The 15645-nt window shown below is 41.1% G+C and overlaps 1 protein-coding gene across 4 annotated transcripts in view; it reads left to right on the top strand.

Annotated features, from left to right (window-relative positions):
- The window catches only part of GPATCH2 (G-patch domain containing 2), a 176725-nt gene that overhangs the window by 112386 nt on the left and 48694 nt on the right, over positions 1-15645 (top strand). For 3 of the 4 annotated variants that reach the window (XM_047755620.1, XM_047755621.1, XM_047755622.1), the window contains exon 7: positions 9744-9783. In XM_047755620.1, the coding sequence (XP_047611576.1) occupies positions 9744-9783 (40 nt within the window). Of the gene's footprint in view, positions 1-9743; positions 9784-11869; positions 12811-15645 lie in introns of those variants that run through there. The other variant, XM_047755623.1, reaches the window with a different exon arrangement.

Below are 15645 nucleotides of genomic sequence, written 5' to 3'. Positions count from 1 at the left end.
GTGATTTGGGGGGACATCAATCTCTGAGGGCGTTCAATAATCAAATGACAGTTCTAACCAGTTTCCTCCTGTTTCCATTCACCAATCTATGTGAACAAAATTTCTGCGCAATCAATTTGTTAAAAATAAAAGATGGGACTAGAACTGATGCTAAAGGTAATATTTATCAACTAAGCTGGGGGAAAGGCTTATTACTGATGGCTTTCTAATGAAATTTTATTTTTCCGTCGCATTTTATCAAAGTGTATTTACATTGGCTTAGTTGAGTCATGATAACTTTCAGATCTTGGGTAACTGATGGTTATCAACTAACAGCAGTTATCATTAGCATTGACTAACTTAGAACCTTTTCAAAATAATTCTTAATTCAGTTTTATAGTCACACATCGTTAAGAAAATGTGTGTGTGTGTAGGTATGCACACCCATTTTTGTTGCAGAAGACTATGATAGGGTTACTAATAAAAGGCTTTCAAAAATAAAATTATATTACATTAGGATAAACTTTTGGGAGGGAGTGAATTGGAGGCTTCAAGGGATTCATGAAGAAAAGCAAACCATGTAAAAATGTCAACTTTTGAAGTCATGCTTGTCCTGCTCTATATTTTTAATGGATTGATGGTTAATATCGAATTACAACGATATTTAGATTCCACTGTATATATCTAAGAGTGGTGCAGTTATTTTAAAGTACCTATATATATATAATTAATAAAAACACGAATGCTTTGCAAATATTTAAATTATGATGGAAATTTTAGATGTCTACATAAAAACATGCAAAGAAAGGATATATTCAGGCAACATGTGCTCAAAAATGGTGAAGACAACCCCTGTGTAGACTCTTGTCAGGAAAAATTACCACAATATGGTACAAAAAATAGGTTAAGCTGCTGTTTAAACTTGCTTTAAGGGACCTTTGGGTTTTTTGCCCCCGAATTCCCACCAGCAATTCTCGATACCTCTGTGTTCTCTCTCTAGGTTTTTATTTCTCCTTGATTAGAGTATTTGTGACATTATTCTCTAGACTGTTGTCATTATATGCATACATTAGTTCTGTAATGAGTGATGCATTTGCCAAGGATAGAGGCCTCTTCTTGTTTTCAAATTTCTTAAATTACGCCACACAATGCACCCTTGAAGTCCTGGGCTCTGGGGTCAGGGTTGTCAGGTTCCACTGCTGGTAGTGTTGGGAAGACACCCCCCGCCCCCAGCAATGCTTGCACAGGAGTGTAGGGAAGCATAGATTAACTGTGGTTCTGTCAACTCCTTGCTGCAGTTTTTTACCCCAGGGCTGTAGTAATGAACTGTAAGAAGGGCTAGAAATAGTCATTAAATTACTAAATATCTAATTATCTAAATATCTAATTACTAAATATCTAAATATCTAATGAGAAACATCTAATTGGCTAGTAAGCCACACCTACTGCTTTCAATTCTTGATTTCTCTAGGTCAGAATTTGTTTTGTTCTGGAAGATCAACTACAAAAAACAACCCGATCAGGAAATACTTGAGATAATTTTCTTTCATGGAATTTCAAGAATTATATTTTTAATAAAGAGGGGGAAAGATTTTACAGGCTCAAATATGGTAGCACTTAGGAATTTTCATTTCCTATGGTCACAGGGTTAACAGAATTTAGTATAAGGCAGCTTGGGAATATCTAATCAGGGAAACAGAGGTGCTAAGCTGGGGGCAGAAAAGGATGGTTTGAGCATCAATAGGACCATACCCAGCATGGTGCTCAGTGTGGAAAGCTGCACCTCACTGGAAGCTGTCAGCTCATTAGATGAGAATTAGTGGAGGTGTGTCATTAACATTTGAGTTATTTCTATAGAGATGGTATTTTACAATTATTTCAACAAAATTACTTGTAGAAATTTGGTAAACAGCCAGCTGTGCTGAGCACATGTCAGAGTCTTGGTTTTAAAGACAAACTAACTTGTGCCCTCTACAGATACTGAGAAGCCTTGGAGAGTGTCATAACTATGAAAATGTGTTGATTTTAGCTGTACTAATTGTCTTATATCCATCTAATAATTACTTCCTTGGAACATGCCCTCCTGTCTTTAACGTCCCGTTGCTAATATATTTTAGGTTTCTTTTAATGGATAATATAATGCAGATAAATGAATTATTCAGTAAAATAACTACAGTGAGGTACACAAAATGCGACAAAGACCTCAGTCCAACTAAAGCAGAGAAATTAGATACTAATTTCTAGTAAAAATGACATGTTAAGTTTTGAAATTCACATTTCATTATTCTGTCGACTTTTTTAAAAATAATACTAAAATGTGCAACATAAAATTAATATACGACTACCTAGTTTTAAAAATATTTAAGGCATCAAATGAGGTCACTTTTCATTCACTCTGCCTCCCTTTATGTACTGACCGTAAGTAGTTCCAGAATTTTTTCCTGTCTGACGTTTCCCCAAACACTTACAAGTTGTTTTTGAGTAAATACAATTTATTAATTGACTTTTACATTGATATTTATGTCTTGTGTTTATTTCATTTGAAAGTCTAGGAAATTTACCTGAGGAATTGTATGCAAATCAAAACTTACTTTATAATGCACCTAGGTAACTACTCATAATCCTATGATGAATTCCTTTATAAAGCAAATAGTCACCCTTTATTTTGTCTTTTGTGTAAATATCGGTTTGCTTAAAAGCAAGATTTGCCCGGATTAGAGGTTAGGGTCATTGGGAATACCTCTACGCTTTCAAATTTAGCATCTATTTCTTTCTGATGAAAGCAGCTTCAACTTTAGATTGATAAATAAGATACACTGGATCAATTCCTCCTCTGATTTACTGTGGTTCCCTTGGGTAACTCATTGAGCTTACATATTTCTTAACTTTTAGTTATAGAATAAGAATAATAACAGCCCTTTCTTATAAATGACATTTTTGCAAAGCACTTATGTGAAACACGGAGATTGTTAAACTGGGTATGAAACAGTTCAAGAGGATGATGATGCTTTATATTGTAGAGTATATTTTATTTTTCAGAGTATTTTCCCATGCGCCACTCTCTTCATTATTTTTATTACCTCTCTGAAGCATTCATAGCAGTATTAGACCCCCATTTTATAGCTAATTTGACTTTTGTAAAGTCACACACTCTATTCCACTCAACCAAAAGTCAAAGAAACAAAGATATTAAGCATTTTTTATGTGTTTGATAACATGTCACACCTGCCGAGGAGTCCTGTAAACCTTCCCCGTGAGTTTTGGTGTCATTACTGACATTTAGGAATAAATAGGTGGGTATTGCAAAACATTCGTAGACTAAAAACTCACATAGTTACGTTTTTCCATGGTCTACTGTGGGCGAGAACATTAATACGTATCTTAAACACCCACTAGGTGCCAGGTTCTTAGTCTCGTGTAAGCCTCCCAACAGTGAAGGAGAGGCGGGATCCGTTTTATTTTATAGCGGAGGAAGAACCTACGAGTCAGCGCACTCACCCAGCTACTACGTGCCAGAACCAGGGTCCAAACTTAATCTTTCTGATTCTAAAACGCATGTGTCTTCTTTTTGCTCGAAAGCCAGAACTTTGGTGTCAGCCACAAATAGCCATTTTTCTTCAGTCTGGAGGCTGAAGTTCTTTCGTTTTCAAGAAAACGTCTTCCAAAGAGTCAGGTGTAAATGAGCAGGATGTGTCCACTGGTCATTCTTTCAAGGTAAAATGGTGCTGTTCTGTTTGCATCTCATGCCGTCTTCTAAATAGACACGAAGATAGGAAAGACTTTTTTTCAGAAAAGAAGCTTGAGATGAAATCTACAGAAACCAGTTTTTTTTTTTTCCTCTTTTGGGGTGTCACTGATTAAAATCTATCATTGCACGATACAAAATTGCAGTGGTAGACAAAGAAAACAGTGAATTCATTGACTCTCCTCTCTCAAAGTGTTTCCCTTTAGGAAACCAAGTATTCGATCGATGCTGCAGGAGCTCGTCTCCCATCACTGAGTAAGAATTTGGCCAAAGATAAACTTTTAACTCTCTCTTCTTGCGATAACTGTTGTCAGAGATTTAAAAGAGAATCGCTTTATACGCACTTCCCATTTGTATGCTTAAAAGTTGAGATGTCATAAAAGTTTTGACTGCTATGTCAAGAATATTCTTGAGACTCCTGCGTTTTAGAATCAGAAAGATTAAGTTTGGACCCTGTTTCTGGCACGTAGTAGCTGGGTGAGTGCGCTGACTCTTAGGTTCTTCCTCCGCTATAAAATAAAACGGATCCCGCCTCTCCTTCACTGTTGGGAGGCTTACACGAGACTAAGAACCTGGCACCTAGTGGGTGTTTAAGATACGTATTAATGTTCTCGCCCACAGTAGACCATGGAAAAACGTAACTATGTGAGTTTTTAGTCTACGAATGTTTTGCAATACCCACCTATTTATTCCTAAATGTCAGTAATGACACCAAAACTCACGGGGAAGGTTTACGTCCGTGTCCTCCCCCCACCCCGCCCCCGCCAGCTCATGACAGGGAGGAATGCAGTGACTACTAGTTAAGTGTCCAGACTCCTCATTCTGGCCCCAGGCTGCAGGGAACACATTTGGAAGACAGCGCTGAGAACCACAGGCAGGGATAGAACCCACAATGCCAGGATCGGTGTGCCATCCTAGGTGCTGAAGGTCATCCGGAAGTCCCTGGGGGTGGCTTCTGCATGGATGCACGCACCTTAGTCTTTTGGCACCCTCGGCGGCAGGTGCCCCTAAGATCCAGTTCTTACCTCGCCAAGCAGCTTTTTCTTAACACTCTGTCCCCTCACCTTAATTCTTATTTCCATCTCGATCCATGAAACGCTATGATAGGATGTTGAGTTAGGAGTCTGACCCTCATGTCTGCTTCCCCATACCTTACCCCCCCCCCGCCCTTCTGTTACATACTTCTTCCTACAAAACTGGTCTTCAATACAATACTGTATTGTAATAGTTACATACTGTCTTCAATACAATAGTTATGGTCACAGGGAATCTTCAGTGTCGAAGATGCCTTGCCATTTCCAAAGTTAACTCAGATTATCAGTGATAACCTATTTAGACCAGTTCCGTCCAGTAGATCTTTTCACAGTAATGAAAATGTTCTTATATCCGCCCTGCCAATGATAGTAGCCACTAGCCATGTATGTCCGGAGCCCTTGAAATATGGCTAGTGCACCTGAGGAACTTAATTTTTCATATTAATTTAAGTAGCCATATATGTCTAGTAGCTACCATATTAGCACAAATTTTGACCATTATATGTACATGACACACTAAGTGAACATAAATTATGCTTCTGAGTCAAAGAAAAAAAAAATAGAAACTCTTATTAAAAAAAAAAAAAGAAAAAAGAAATTCCTGGAGTTTCCTGTTGTGGCTCAGCATTAACGGGCCTCACGGTATCCATGAGGATGCTGGTTCAATTCCTGGCTTTGCTCAGTGGGCTGAGTATCCGACGTTGCTGTGAGCTGTGGGGTAGACACGGCTTGGATCCTGCATTGCTGTGGCTGTGGTGTAGGCCAGCTGCTGCAGCTCCGATTCAACCCCTAGCCTGGGAACCTCCATGTGCCTCACATGCAGCCCTAAAAAGGCAAAAAAAGAAAAATTCCAAAAGCAGAAATCTGTATTATAAACTGTTCTAGCTCTTTCCTGATGAAAAGTATGTTTTAGGAGACCTGAGTTAAGAATTTTGAGGTTGCTTTTGTCTGTTGGCATAGATGTGATATTATTTGACTTCTCACGACATCCTGTACATTTCTGCTGCTTGTATTTCAACCCCGGGGGTGAGGGGAAGGGATTAGGGAAGAGCGGGAAGGAATTTTAGGTGGAGAGATTCACTTGCAGAGATTTTAGTTCAAAAAACCTTGTTCCCTAAAGGCTTATTTCTTAAAGGGAAAACCAAAAACTCTCTTCTCCCCCAGCGACAGACCACAGGGGTCTCCTGAAAACAGCAGTGCAGGGAGGGCTCCAGAGGTGGCGGCTGTTGGCAGGACTGAATGAAACAGTGCGTGTGAGCCTTAGTCCCTAAACCTGTCCAAACTGCATCTGTGTCCTGGAGGGAGAGGTGAGCTTGGGAACCACATCCGGCCCTCCGAATCTTAGAACAGACCGTCCAGCTGTGTCCCGCAGGCTCGCCGTCCCTGGCGGTTGATCGGTTCCAGACTCTTCTGTGCCCCCTCTCCCTCGAGAGTCCCCCCAGAGTCTTGGCTCGAGTTACATCAGCGCCGCTACAACCTCCAACCTCCCCTCCTTTCATGCCCTTCTTTCCTCTGCTGTCTTTACATAAATTTGACTCTGGCTTTCAAGAGCACGACTACCTCTGTGTTTCCTTATTTGCTCATGTTTTCACTAAAAAGGAAGTAACTCTTATGTTCCATGAGTACCTTTAAAAAGAGAAAAAAGGAAAACAGAGCAAAAGAGAAAAATCACCCCCCCCAAAAATTATAATCACTGAAGGGAATGTTGGAGAATGGGGGTTAGGAATACAGGGGGTGGAATCAGATAGCTTTGGTCCAAATCTTGACTCCCATACCTGCTGGCTTTGTGACCTTGCAAAGCAGTCGAACTCGGCCAAAGGTTGTGAGATTGAATGAAATAGTCTACGTTTGACTGTTAGCATGGTTCCCAGTACATACCAGACATTTATTGAGTTGTGGGAGTGTTTTGACTGCTACTTCTATTACTACTATATATATATATATATATATAATTACATTATAATAATATAATGTTATATTAATATTATAACATTATATTAATATTTCTATAATATGTTATATTAATATTATAATAATATAACATTGTATTAATATAACATTATATTACTATTATAATATAACATTATATTATTATAACATATTATAATAATTTTTTTTTTTTTCTTTTTTGGCTGCACCTGCCACATGTGGAAGTTCCCCACCCCAGGGGTCAATCCTGCACCACAGCAATGACAACGCCAGATACTTAACCCACTAAGCCACCGGAGAACTCCTCCTGCTGCTTTTTCTAACAGCTACTGTTACTGTTCTGTTACTATGATTATTGCCATATCCCTTTCTCAAGGACCTCCAGTTTTTTATCAGGATACATAAACAACTGCAATATATGAATATAACTGCTGTAATGGAGTTACGTGCAAAGAAAGTTGAGCCAGTTTCGACGAGGAAGTGTGTAAATCAGCCAGGGTGATTTAGACGGGCCACCCAAGGAGGTGGCCTCACCCTCCTCTCGTCCCCATAAGCCCTGCGCACAGAGGCCACCATCCTCCTGCCACGTCATTGCCCCTTTCAGGTCACTCCTGTCCGTAGAAATTCTCCCTCGTTTGAGGGTCACACGACCAGCTGCTATTTGCCCTCATTCATACCGGCCTTGGATACCTACACCAGTCTTTGTCTCTGCATTAACTTCTGCTCCCCTAAGTGGGGACAATATGTATGACAGTGAAAAGGAATATGCAGAGTTCCCGCTGTGGTACAGCAGGTTAAGGGGCGGGCCAGCATGGCCGAAGCTGTGCTCACATCGGATCCCTGGCCCAGACACTTCCATATGCTGCCAGAGTGGCCAAAAAAGGGGGGAAAAAAGGAAGATCATGAGCTTTGGAATTGAAGGCCCAGTGAAGGCAAAGGGAAAATCCAGGGCCGATGTGGAGAACAGCGGCCTGATGGGGCCAAGTGGCTGGAGGGCTTCGGGAGCGAGTGTTCCAGCAGCTGAAGAGCAGAGAGGAGTAAGGGTAGAAATATTATCAGAGAGTTTTCAGTATTTACAAATGAACAGTGATGAGGGTTCGGCAGCTCCACAGAAAGCCCACTGGGGACATAGTAGAAATATCAAAGGAAGCAAAACGAGGTACCTATCAACTTTTAGGAGAAACAAAAAGAAAAATTTAGCAGCGCAAAGTATTCACCTAGTCATAATGTCTGTATTCACAATAGATTAATCAAAAATGGTGTTAAAGCTGGAAATAGGGGATTGGGAGTTATAAAAGAGCTAAATTTACAGTAATAGAAAGTCACTTATTAATGCCAAACATAATTAATCACAGAATAGCAGTATCACCATTATTCTGTAGAAATATATCATTAAAATACCCAAAGAAAAGGCAAAAGGAGTTGACAGTGGTTTCTCTGAGCAGAGCTTAGGGTTCAGGTGAGATGAAACAAACCCTGCTGGGTTTTTGGTTGGTTGGTTGGTTGGTTGGTTGGTTTTGGCCATGCCCATGGCATGTCCCCAGCCCAAGGATCAAACCCACCCCACAGCAGCCACCCCAGCCACTGAAGGGACAGTGTCAGATCTTTAACCCACTGATCCACAGCGGCAACTCCTAGATACTGCTGCTTTTAAACCCTTGCATTTATTGGTTTGGTTTTGAAACTGGCATTTGATTTTTTAAAATATTTTTCTATGAAGAAAAATATAGAATTCATAGTGGGGGGGGGCATTTATCAGTCACATGTCAGGAAACTGAATAAATAATTGGTTTCTAGTTGGCAATTAATCTAGATATCGCTTGCACATACCAATAAGTGTCCATTTCCGCCACAGAAGTGGAATCTGACCTGCCAAAGAGCATCCCTGTCTATGAACTTGAGAAATGTCCCAGTAAGAGCCCGGACAAATCCTATTAATGTAGAGGTTGTTTATTCCCAGGTTTTAGTCCCACACAGAGTCTGGACAATACATAGAAGCATTGAAGGGTGCCAGGCAGTGTCCCCTTTCAATGTAAGCCTTTTGTCCTTTGCGGTATGTTCGCAGAAAGCACACATTGGGCAGAGAACCTCCCACCTGAGCCTCCGTCATTTCTGTGCCTGGAACATGAGAGTAACCTTGTAAGGTTTTTGTGAGGATAGGAAATAATACATATATGTCATGTATCTAAAACATACACATACTCCATACTATGGTGTATGAAAAAAAAATAGCACTAATGATAATATTAGTATTATTCCCTATGGTTGCGAGCTTCTACTGGTTTATCTTCCACAATGTCTCTGTTGATTTCCTCGATGTTTACAATGAGGTTTGAAGCAGAATGCTGCCAGAGGACTGGGCCCACAGCTACGGATAACTCCTTTGGAATAGGTACCACCAGATACACTGTTAGAATCCAAGGAGCTGGAATAATACAGGGGGGCAGGCAGGGCGAGGCACAGAGCAAGAAGAGAAGCTGCACCTGTGCCTTGACTTCTGTGTTTTCAGTGTCGTTGCTGAATTTATCCTCGGCCAGAATCCAGTTATAACTATGGAAGGAAGGGGCTCAAGGTACCTTCAGCCAGTACCTTAGAATTCACCTCCAGGGTTTTGTGTGATTCTTCCTGAGGGATAGCCAGAGGATATGATATTCTTGTAGTTGTCATTTTTTTTTAAGCCGCTGCAATCAAAAGGTCATAATTTGTTGTAATGATGCTATAATTAAGTTGTGGTAAATGATAGCATTTGTAGATTTTATAACCAGAATTGATTCATGAAATGAATACAGTCCTGGCAGTTTATGCTAACATAATTAAATGGAAATGCAATTCTCACCGAGTTTGCTTATTAAATTGAAAATTACTTATATGCACGCTTACATGTCTGTCAAAATTGGTGTAGGTCTAGAATGACATGAACTATCCATTAAAATAGAGCCTGTTTAAGGCTTTGTTGCTGGTGGTGAGTACACGCCTTGCAGCCACACAGACAGGTCACCTGAGAGCACATGCTTTGAGCAAAGTTCCTGCTAACTCCTTTTCTCTTTCCTCTGCAGCCATTGGTTTAGCCCTGGGGCTAGGACAGAACATGGCCAGGTAAGGAACTTTCTAATCCAAAAGGAGGTTCGTCTCTCAAATATTTACCTCTCTTCCCTCCGGGTAGTAGATCAGCTTTATGAGAAAGGATGAAACCCCAGCTTATTTAAAAAGGTGTTATTTGTGCCCATGCCAACGCATGGACCACAGGAATGATGCTGCACAAGCATCAGCGCATCCTCTCTTGCCACCCGCTTCCTCTGTCACCACGCATCACCCCCATGGAAAGGCTTTAGAGCTCACTTGCTTCTAGGGCTTCCCCACTTATATTGGTTCTTCATAAACTTAAGGTCCCAAAATAGTACATATGCTGGAAAAATTGATTTGTATTAAATGAGTCAGCCAGCAAGAGAACATTTTGATTTTTGAAGTTTAGAAAATGGTAATGGTTTCTTACAAGTTTGTGTTCTATTTCTAGGTGAGTTGGGTTTTTTTAAATTTTTTATTAGTTTCATGGCAGCACAATGATTAGTTGACTTAACAAGAACTTGACATTCATTTCAGTTAACTTTACATATGAAATAAGGAGTCTACCTTCTTTGAATGTGCTAGTTGTCTCTCTGCAGTGTGGTAAGGTAACTTAAGGCTTAAATTTTTGATAAGTTTTAAAGCATATATGTTTTTAGGCTTTGCATTCTTGCTACGCTTTTTTTTTTCATTCTGAATTATAAGTCATTTTTTAAGTGGGTCAATAATAAAATATGTAGGAAATACCTTTAAATATATGCAAAAAACCCTCAAATCCACAGGGATCATTTCTGAGGGGTAGGTAGGTAGGTCAAGGGGGGGAGTGGGCTTACTAATGGTAACTGATAACTTATACTGTATGTATTGGTGATGCTTTATTTAAGGTGGGCTTTTTCTAATAAAAGGAAAGTGCCAGATACTTCATTATAAGCTAAACTGTATTTCTTAACGCACATGAACCTAATTAGAGAAAAATTTGTGAATTCTGTTGTAATGATTTTTTTGGTAAATGTGCCTTTTTTCCCTGAGAGCGATGTACCCCTTTAAACGTTAATAATTGAATACATAGCACTCTCTCTAAAATTCTGAAACTTAACTAGGCTAAGTCACACCTGTGATGTGTTTAGCTTATTATTCAGAATGTAAAAATTAGACTGTCTGCTTTCCCAAATGGTTTATCCCCTCTGTATAAAGCGCCTACAGTAAGAGTCTGCTTCTGCTAGGAAGTCCCACTCAGGATATAGCTTCTCCCCAAAATACGATTTTTTAAAGATCATTTTCCACCTTCTATTATTAGAGAAATACTGAAGTGATGTTATAACTGGGTGCTTTAGATTACAGTGTAACTGGTTGCTGCCAACCAGACGTTTTTCCTGCAGTTAAAAATTAAGAAATTGCTAATAACATATAGAGAAGGAAGCTGACCAATTTTTTAAATTTCTAAATCATTTCGACAGGTTGGTTTGTTTTTAAATCAGCCTTTTGCTTAAACCTGGATATACCATTTCAGATTTTTATCTTGATTAGATAGGTTGTTAATGAACAAGTACCGTTGGTGCTTATTGTTTGTAATAGCTATGTTCTAGAAAGTTGATACGAACGTTAAGATAGAAAATACTGGAACAGCGGTCCCAGGAAAAATACAGGGGTAGGTTCCTCAGAGCCTCTGGTCACAAGTTTCGTTAACTGACCGATCCACATCCTTGTTAGACGTCTCTTTCTGTTTCAAGACACCTTACTTACTGCATTTTTTTTTTTTTTTTTGTCTTTTTGCTATTTCTTTGGGCCGCTCCCACGGCATATGGAGGTTCCCAGGCTAGGGGTCGAATCGGAGCTGTAGCCACCGGCCTACGCCAGAGCCACAGCAACGCGGGATCCGAGCCGCGTCTGCCACCTACACCACAGCTTACGGCAACGCCGGATCGTTAACCCACTGAGCAGGGGCAGGGACCGAACCCGCAACCTCATGGTTCCTAGTCGGATTCGTTAACCACTGCGCCACGACGGGAACTCCCTACTTACTGCATATTATTGATTTGTTAACATCGAGCTCAGGGCCAGCCGCACCATAACTTACGCCTGAAGGGAGTTTATCTAATACACATATTTTCTCTCAAAGGCCTATCACGACCTCCTTGCACCCGGGAACACTAGACATCATCAGTTCAGCACTCTGCTTGGGGGCTGTTGTCAACAACAAAGATAGAACAAGAACACAAAAATGCAAAGAAACCTAGCACTGAATGGACCACAGTACGAGAGCTGAAACCAGAAGACAGGCATGGCCTTGTCACCCCTCAGCTGAGGACACACGCTATGGGGGATTCAGATTCCCAGCGGTCTGTGCGTGTCTGCTGATGACTGCAAGAGCACCAGCAGTATTGTTGTTGGTGTGACAAAGAAGTTTCAGCGCATAAGTGAATTCGCAAATATAGACTCCGTGAATAACGAACAGGGGCACATATGCGTGTGTACACATACACACATACAAACTAGTCATGTTTTGCAGGATAAAAATTTCTTATTTCATCTGAGACCTAACTCTAACACGGTAAACTGTTGGCTAAGCTTAGGTGCAAGTGATAAGATGTAAGACCGTGACGAAGACTCAGTCCTTCAATATATTGTTGAATGAATGACTCTACTTCCCCGTACCAACCTCTCAACCTAAAGAAACGATCATGTTAACCCCTTCTTTTGAAGTTCCAGCCTCACTCCTTTCCCCGTCTTGTGAACCCTCTCTCTGTTCTTAAGTGCCAGTCCCTTTTCCATGTACACCACGCATGTCTGTCACTTCTCTTTTACGCATTTAGTAAATGGCTCTTGTCCCTCAGCCGTTATCATAGATCTCAGGTACCCTCTGTTTCGGCGAAGCGAGGTATTTTTTTAAAACAGCGTCGCTTTTCCTCCGAGGTGGTTATAACCTGGGGCAGGAAAGCAGTCATCACAGTGTGTGGGTAACGTGGGAGGACCCCGCGGAGAGGGCACCCGAGAGGCCACAGGAGAGAGATGGGAGAGTTGATCAGAGGGGAGGGAAGGCCAGGGGAGCAGCCCCGAGAAGCCTCGCTGCTGAGTGTGTGTCTTTTTTACTTCTGAGGAGTCACTCGCTTGAACATCTGATGGTTTGACATTTCGACTGAGTTTCCCAGTATCGCAGATGGTCGTTTAGATACACTCCTCCGTTCTCCTTTGAAGGTGAGGACACAGAGGCCAAGTGTGCCGAGACTTGAAATTCTCCCGCGGACGTGTGAGGAGAGCCCTGCAGAATGGCTGGCTCCTAGAAGCGCCCTCGAGCTTGAATGCCTTCTGAACACCAGGGGCGAAGAGAGGCCGGCTGTGGGGCGAGAATTCCACCCTTTTGCCTCTTCCTCCTGTGTTCAGAACTTGAAACTTTTAATACTCTTTTAAAAATCTCACGAGCAGCCACGGAAGTTCTCAGCTCCCTCCTCTGTTCTGTCACAGGAAGAACCATGTCTGCATGGAACACGTCTCTTCCTGGTGCCACTCAGCAGTTTGTAAGATTGTGTACCTTTCGTAAGCCTCCCGTTGTGCTAGGTTTGTGTTTGTGGATGTTAATGTCATTCTCACGCGAGTCATTTTTTAATATACACCTGCAGGTCACTAATAAGGGAATTGTACCTCCGTTTGGCCTAAGTCCAGCAATCTGAGAGTTGGAAGGTAAGAAGCACTTCGCACCATATTCAGAAGTTCTGTTATGAATCAGAGTTGACACTGTTGAGTCAGAACCCTGGAAATTGACCTCACTTGTGACACTGATAGGACTCCAAGGAAACAGAAAAAAGTTAGCAGGAAGAGAAATGAAGAATTTCTTAAAACCTGCTGAGCTGCTCTTGCTTATCAGAGCAGATCTCCAGAATTCTCGCGTCTTTTATCATATGAATCTCTGACCTGACCCCCCACCACTCTTTTTTTGTTCTTTGGGGCAGACCAGACACATGTTGAGACTCTTTCAAATACAAATAGATATTTTCTATTTAAATAACACTCTGAATTAATTTTTTTTATCCGTCAAAGATCTAGAGTCCCATTTAACTTGTTAGATTCATGACCCAGAGATGAGTCTATATATGTATTTTTTTTTTTTCTGAGCTTGATTTTCTTTATCTTTTTTTTTTTTTAGGGCCACACCCACAGCATATGGAAATTTCTAGGCTAGGGGTCGAATCAGAGCTGCAGCTGCGGGCCTATGCCACAGCCACAGCAATGACAGATCCGAGCTGCGCCTGTGACCTACCACAGTTCACGGCAACACCTGATCCTTAACCTACTGAGCAGGGCCAGGAATCAAAACCACATCCTTGTGAATACGAGTCGGGTTCTTAATCCTCTGAGCCACAATAGGGAATTCCCTGAGCTTGAGTTTAAATGTGCAGAACTACACCTAGACATAATTTTATTGATAAGGTCATATAGTTTTGTGATGACTTTTTCACATCAGTGCCTTAATAATTCCAGTATTTGTCTCTTTCTATATACAAAGCCCATCAAAACGATACAACTGAGGAAGAAAATAAATTCTCATGTGAATCTAATAAAAGGAGCTTTAACATCAGAATTCAGAGAAGTTGCTGTCTCATTTAAGTTCATGCAGGTCGTGGCCTAAGAACTATCCAGACCAATAGGTACAACCTAATCTTTACTTTGGTCATTGTAGTTGCTTTTGGGTGGGGGGCCTGCACCCATGGCATGAGGACTTTCCCAAGCTAGGGGTCAAATCGGAGCTGCAGCTGCCAGTCTACACCTCAGCCACACCTGATCCAAGCCACATCTGCGACCTACACCACAGCTCACTGCAACACTGGATCCTTTACCCACCTAGCGGGGCCAGGGATCAAACCCACATCTTCATGGATCCTAGTCAGGTTCATTACTGCTGAGCCACCAAGGGAACTCCCTATAGATGCATTTTTTACAACTAATCCGCAGAATTCTTTTCTTGCTGCAGCACATTATGTTCGGGATTTTTTTGAGTTCTTCGTTTGAACTGTTTTAACACACATATTATCAGGAATAGTGTTCACGTATCTATCTTTTACCTGAAGATTAGAAAAGCTAGTTAACTTACTCCTATTAGTTGAAGGTAGTGATAGAGATTTTATCCTGTCACCTCCAGCTATCTGTGTCACAAATGTTGGTTTGTATATGTTTTTTTTACCAAGGCACCAGAATTAGAAATGCCAAAGTAATTACGTTTCTTTTATTTTCAGAGACGATTTATTTTTCATGGTACGAAGTGTTTCTAAATTGAAACACTTTCAGATTAATGGACTTAAGGTAAACTGCTGCTCTTTTCTATGGGTAGTAACAATGAAATGTGGCTTCAGCTACATATCAGATACTAGATCTTATTTCCTATTTTCTCTATCTCACTCATTCATTCATTCATTCATTCAACAAATATTTATTGAGCACTGAAAATGTCCCAGACACTGGGCTGGACCTTGGAGATGCTTTCAACCATCACTGAAGCAAAGGGCCAGAGGTGAGCAGGAATGTGGTCCGTGTGCCAAACTGAAAAGTTGCGAGTGGCTGAAACAGATCATGTAGAAGTGCAGAGGGGAGGCTGAAGATAGAAGCATACTAAATTATGAGTTGAGAAACATAACCCAGTTATGAAAGTTTATGAGAGCCTCGTACAAGACTTGGGGGTTTATCTGCAGAGAAGAAGGTGATCAGATCTAGTTGCAGAATTCCTGGCTGCACAGAGGAGAGTGGAGTCGGTGGGAGCAAGGCTAGAGGCAGGGAGGCCGCAGGAGAGGGAAAGCAATGGTCTGGATGCTGGCAGTAGGGATGGAAAGGAGATACCGAAGAGAAATTGAAGGTATACTTATTTACGGAAGACTTTTCTTCGTGACCTAATGAAGTTCTAACTCC

Source organism: Phacochoerus africanus, chromosome 12, assembly GCF_016906955.1.
Source record: "Phacochoerus africanus isolate WHEZ1 chromosome 12, ROS_Pafr_v1, whole genome shotgun sequence".
Taxonomy (NCBI): domain Eukaryota; kingdom Metazoa; phylum Chordata; class Mammalia; order Artiodactyla; family Suidae; genus Phacochoerus; species Phacochoerus africanus.
Note: the sequence above shows the minus strand (reverse complement) of the source record. Positions and strands in the feature narration are given on the sequence as shown.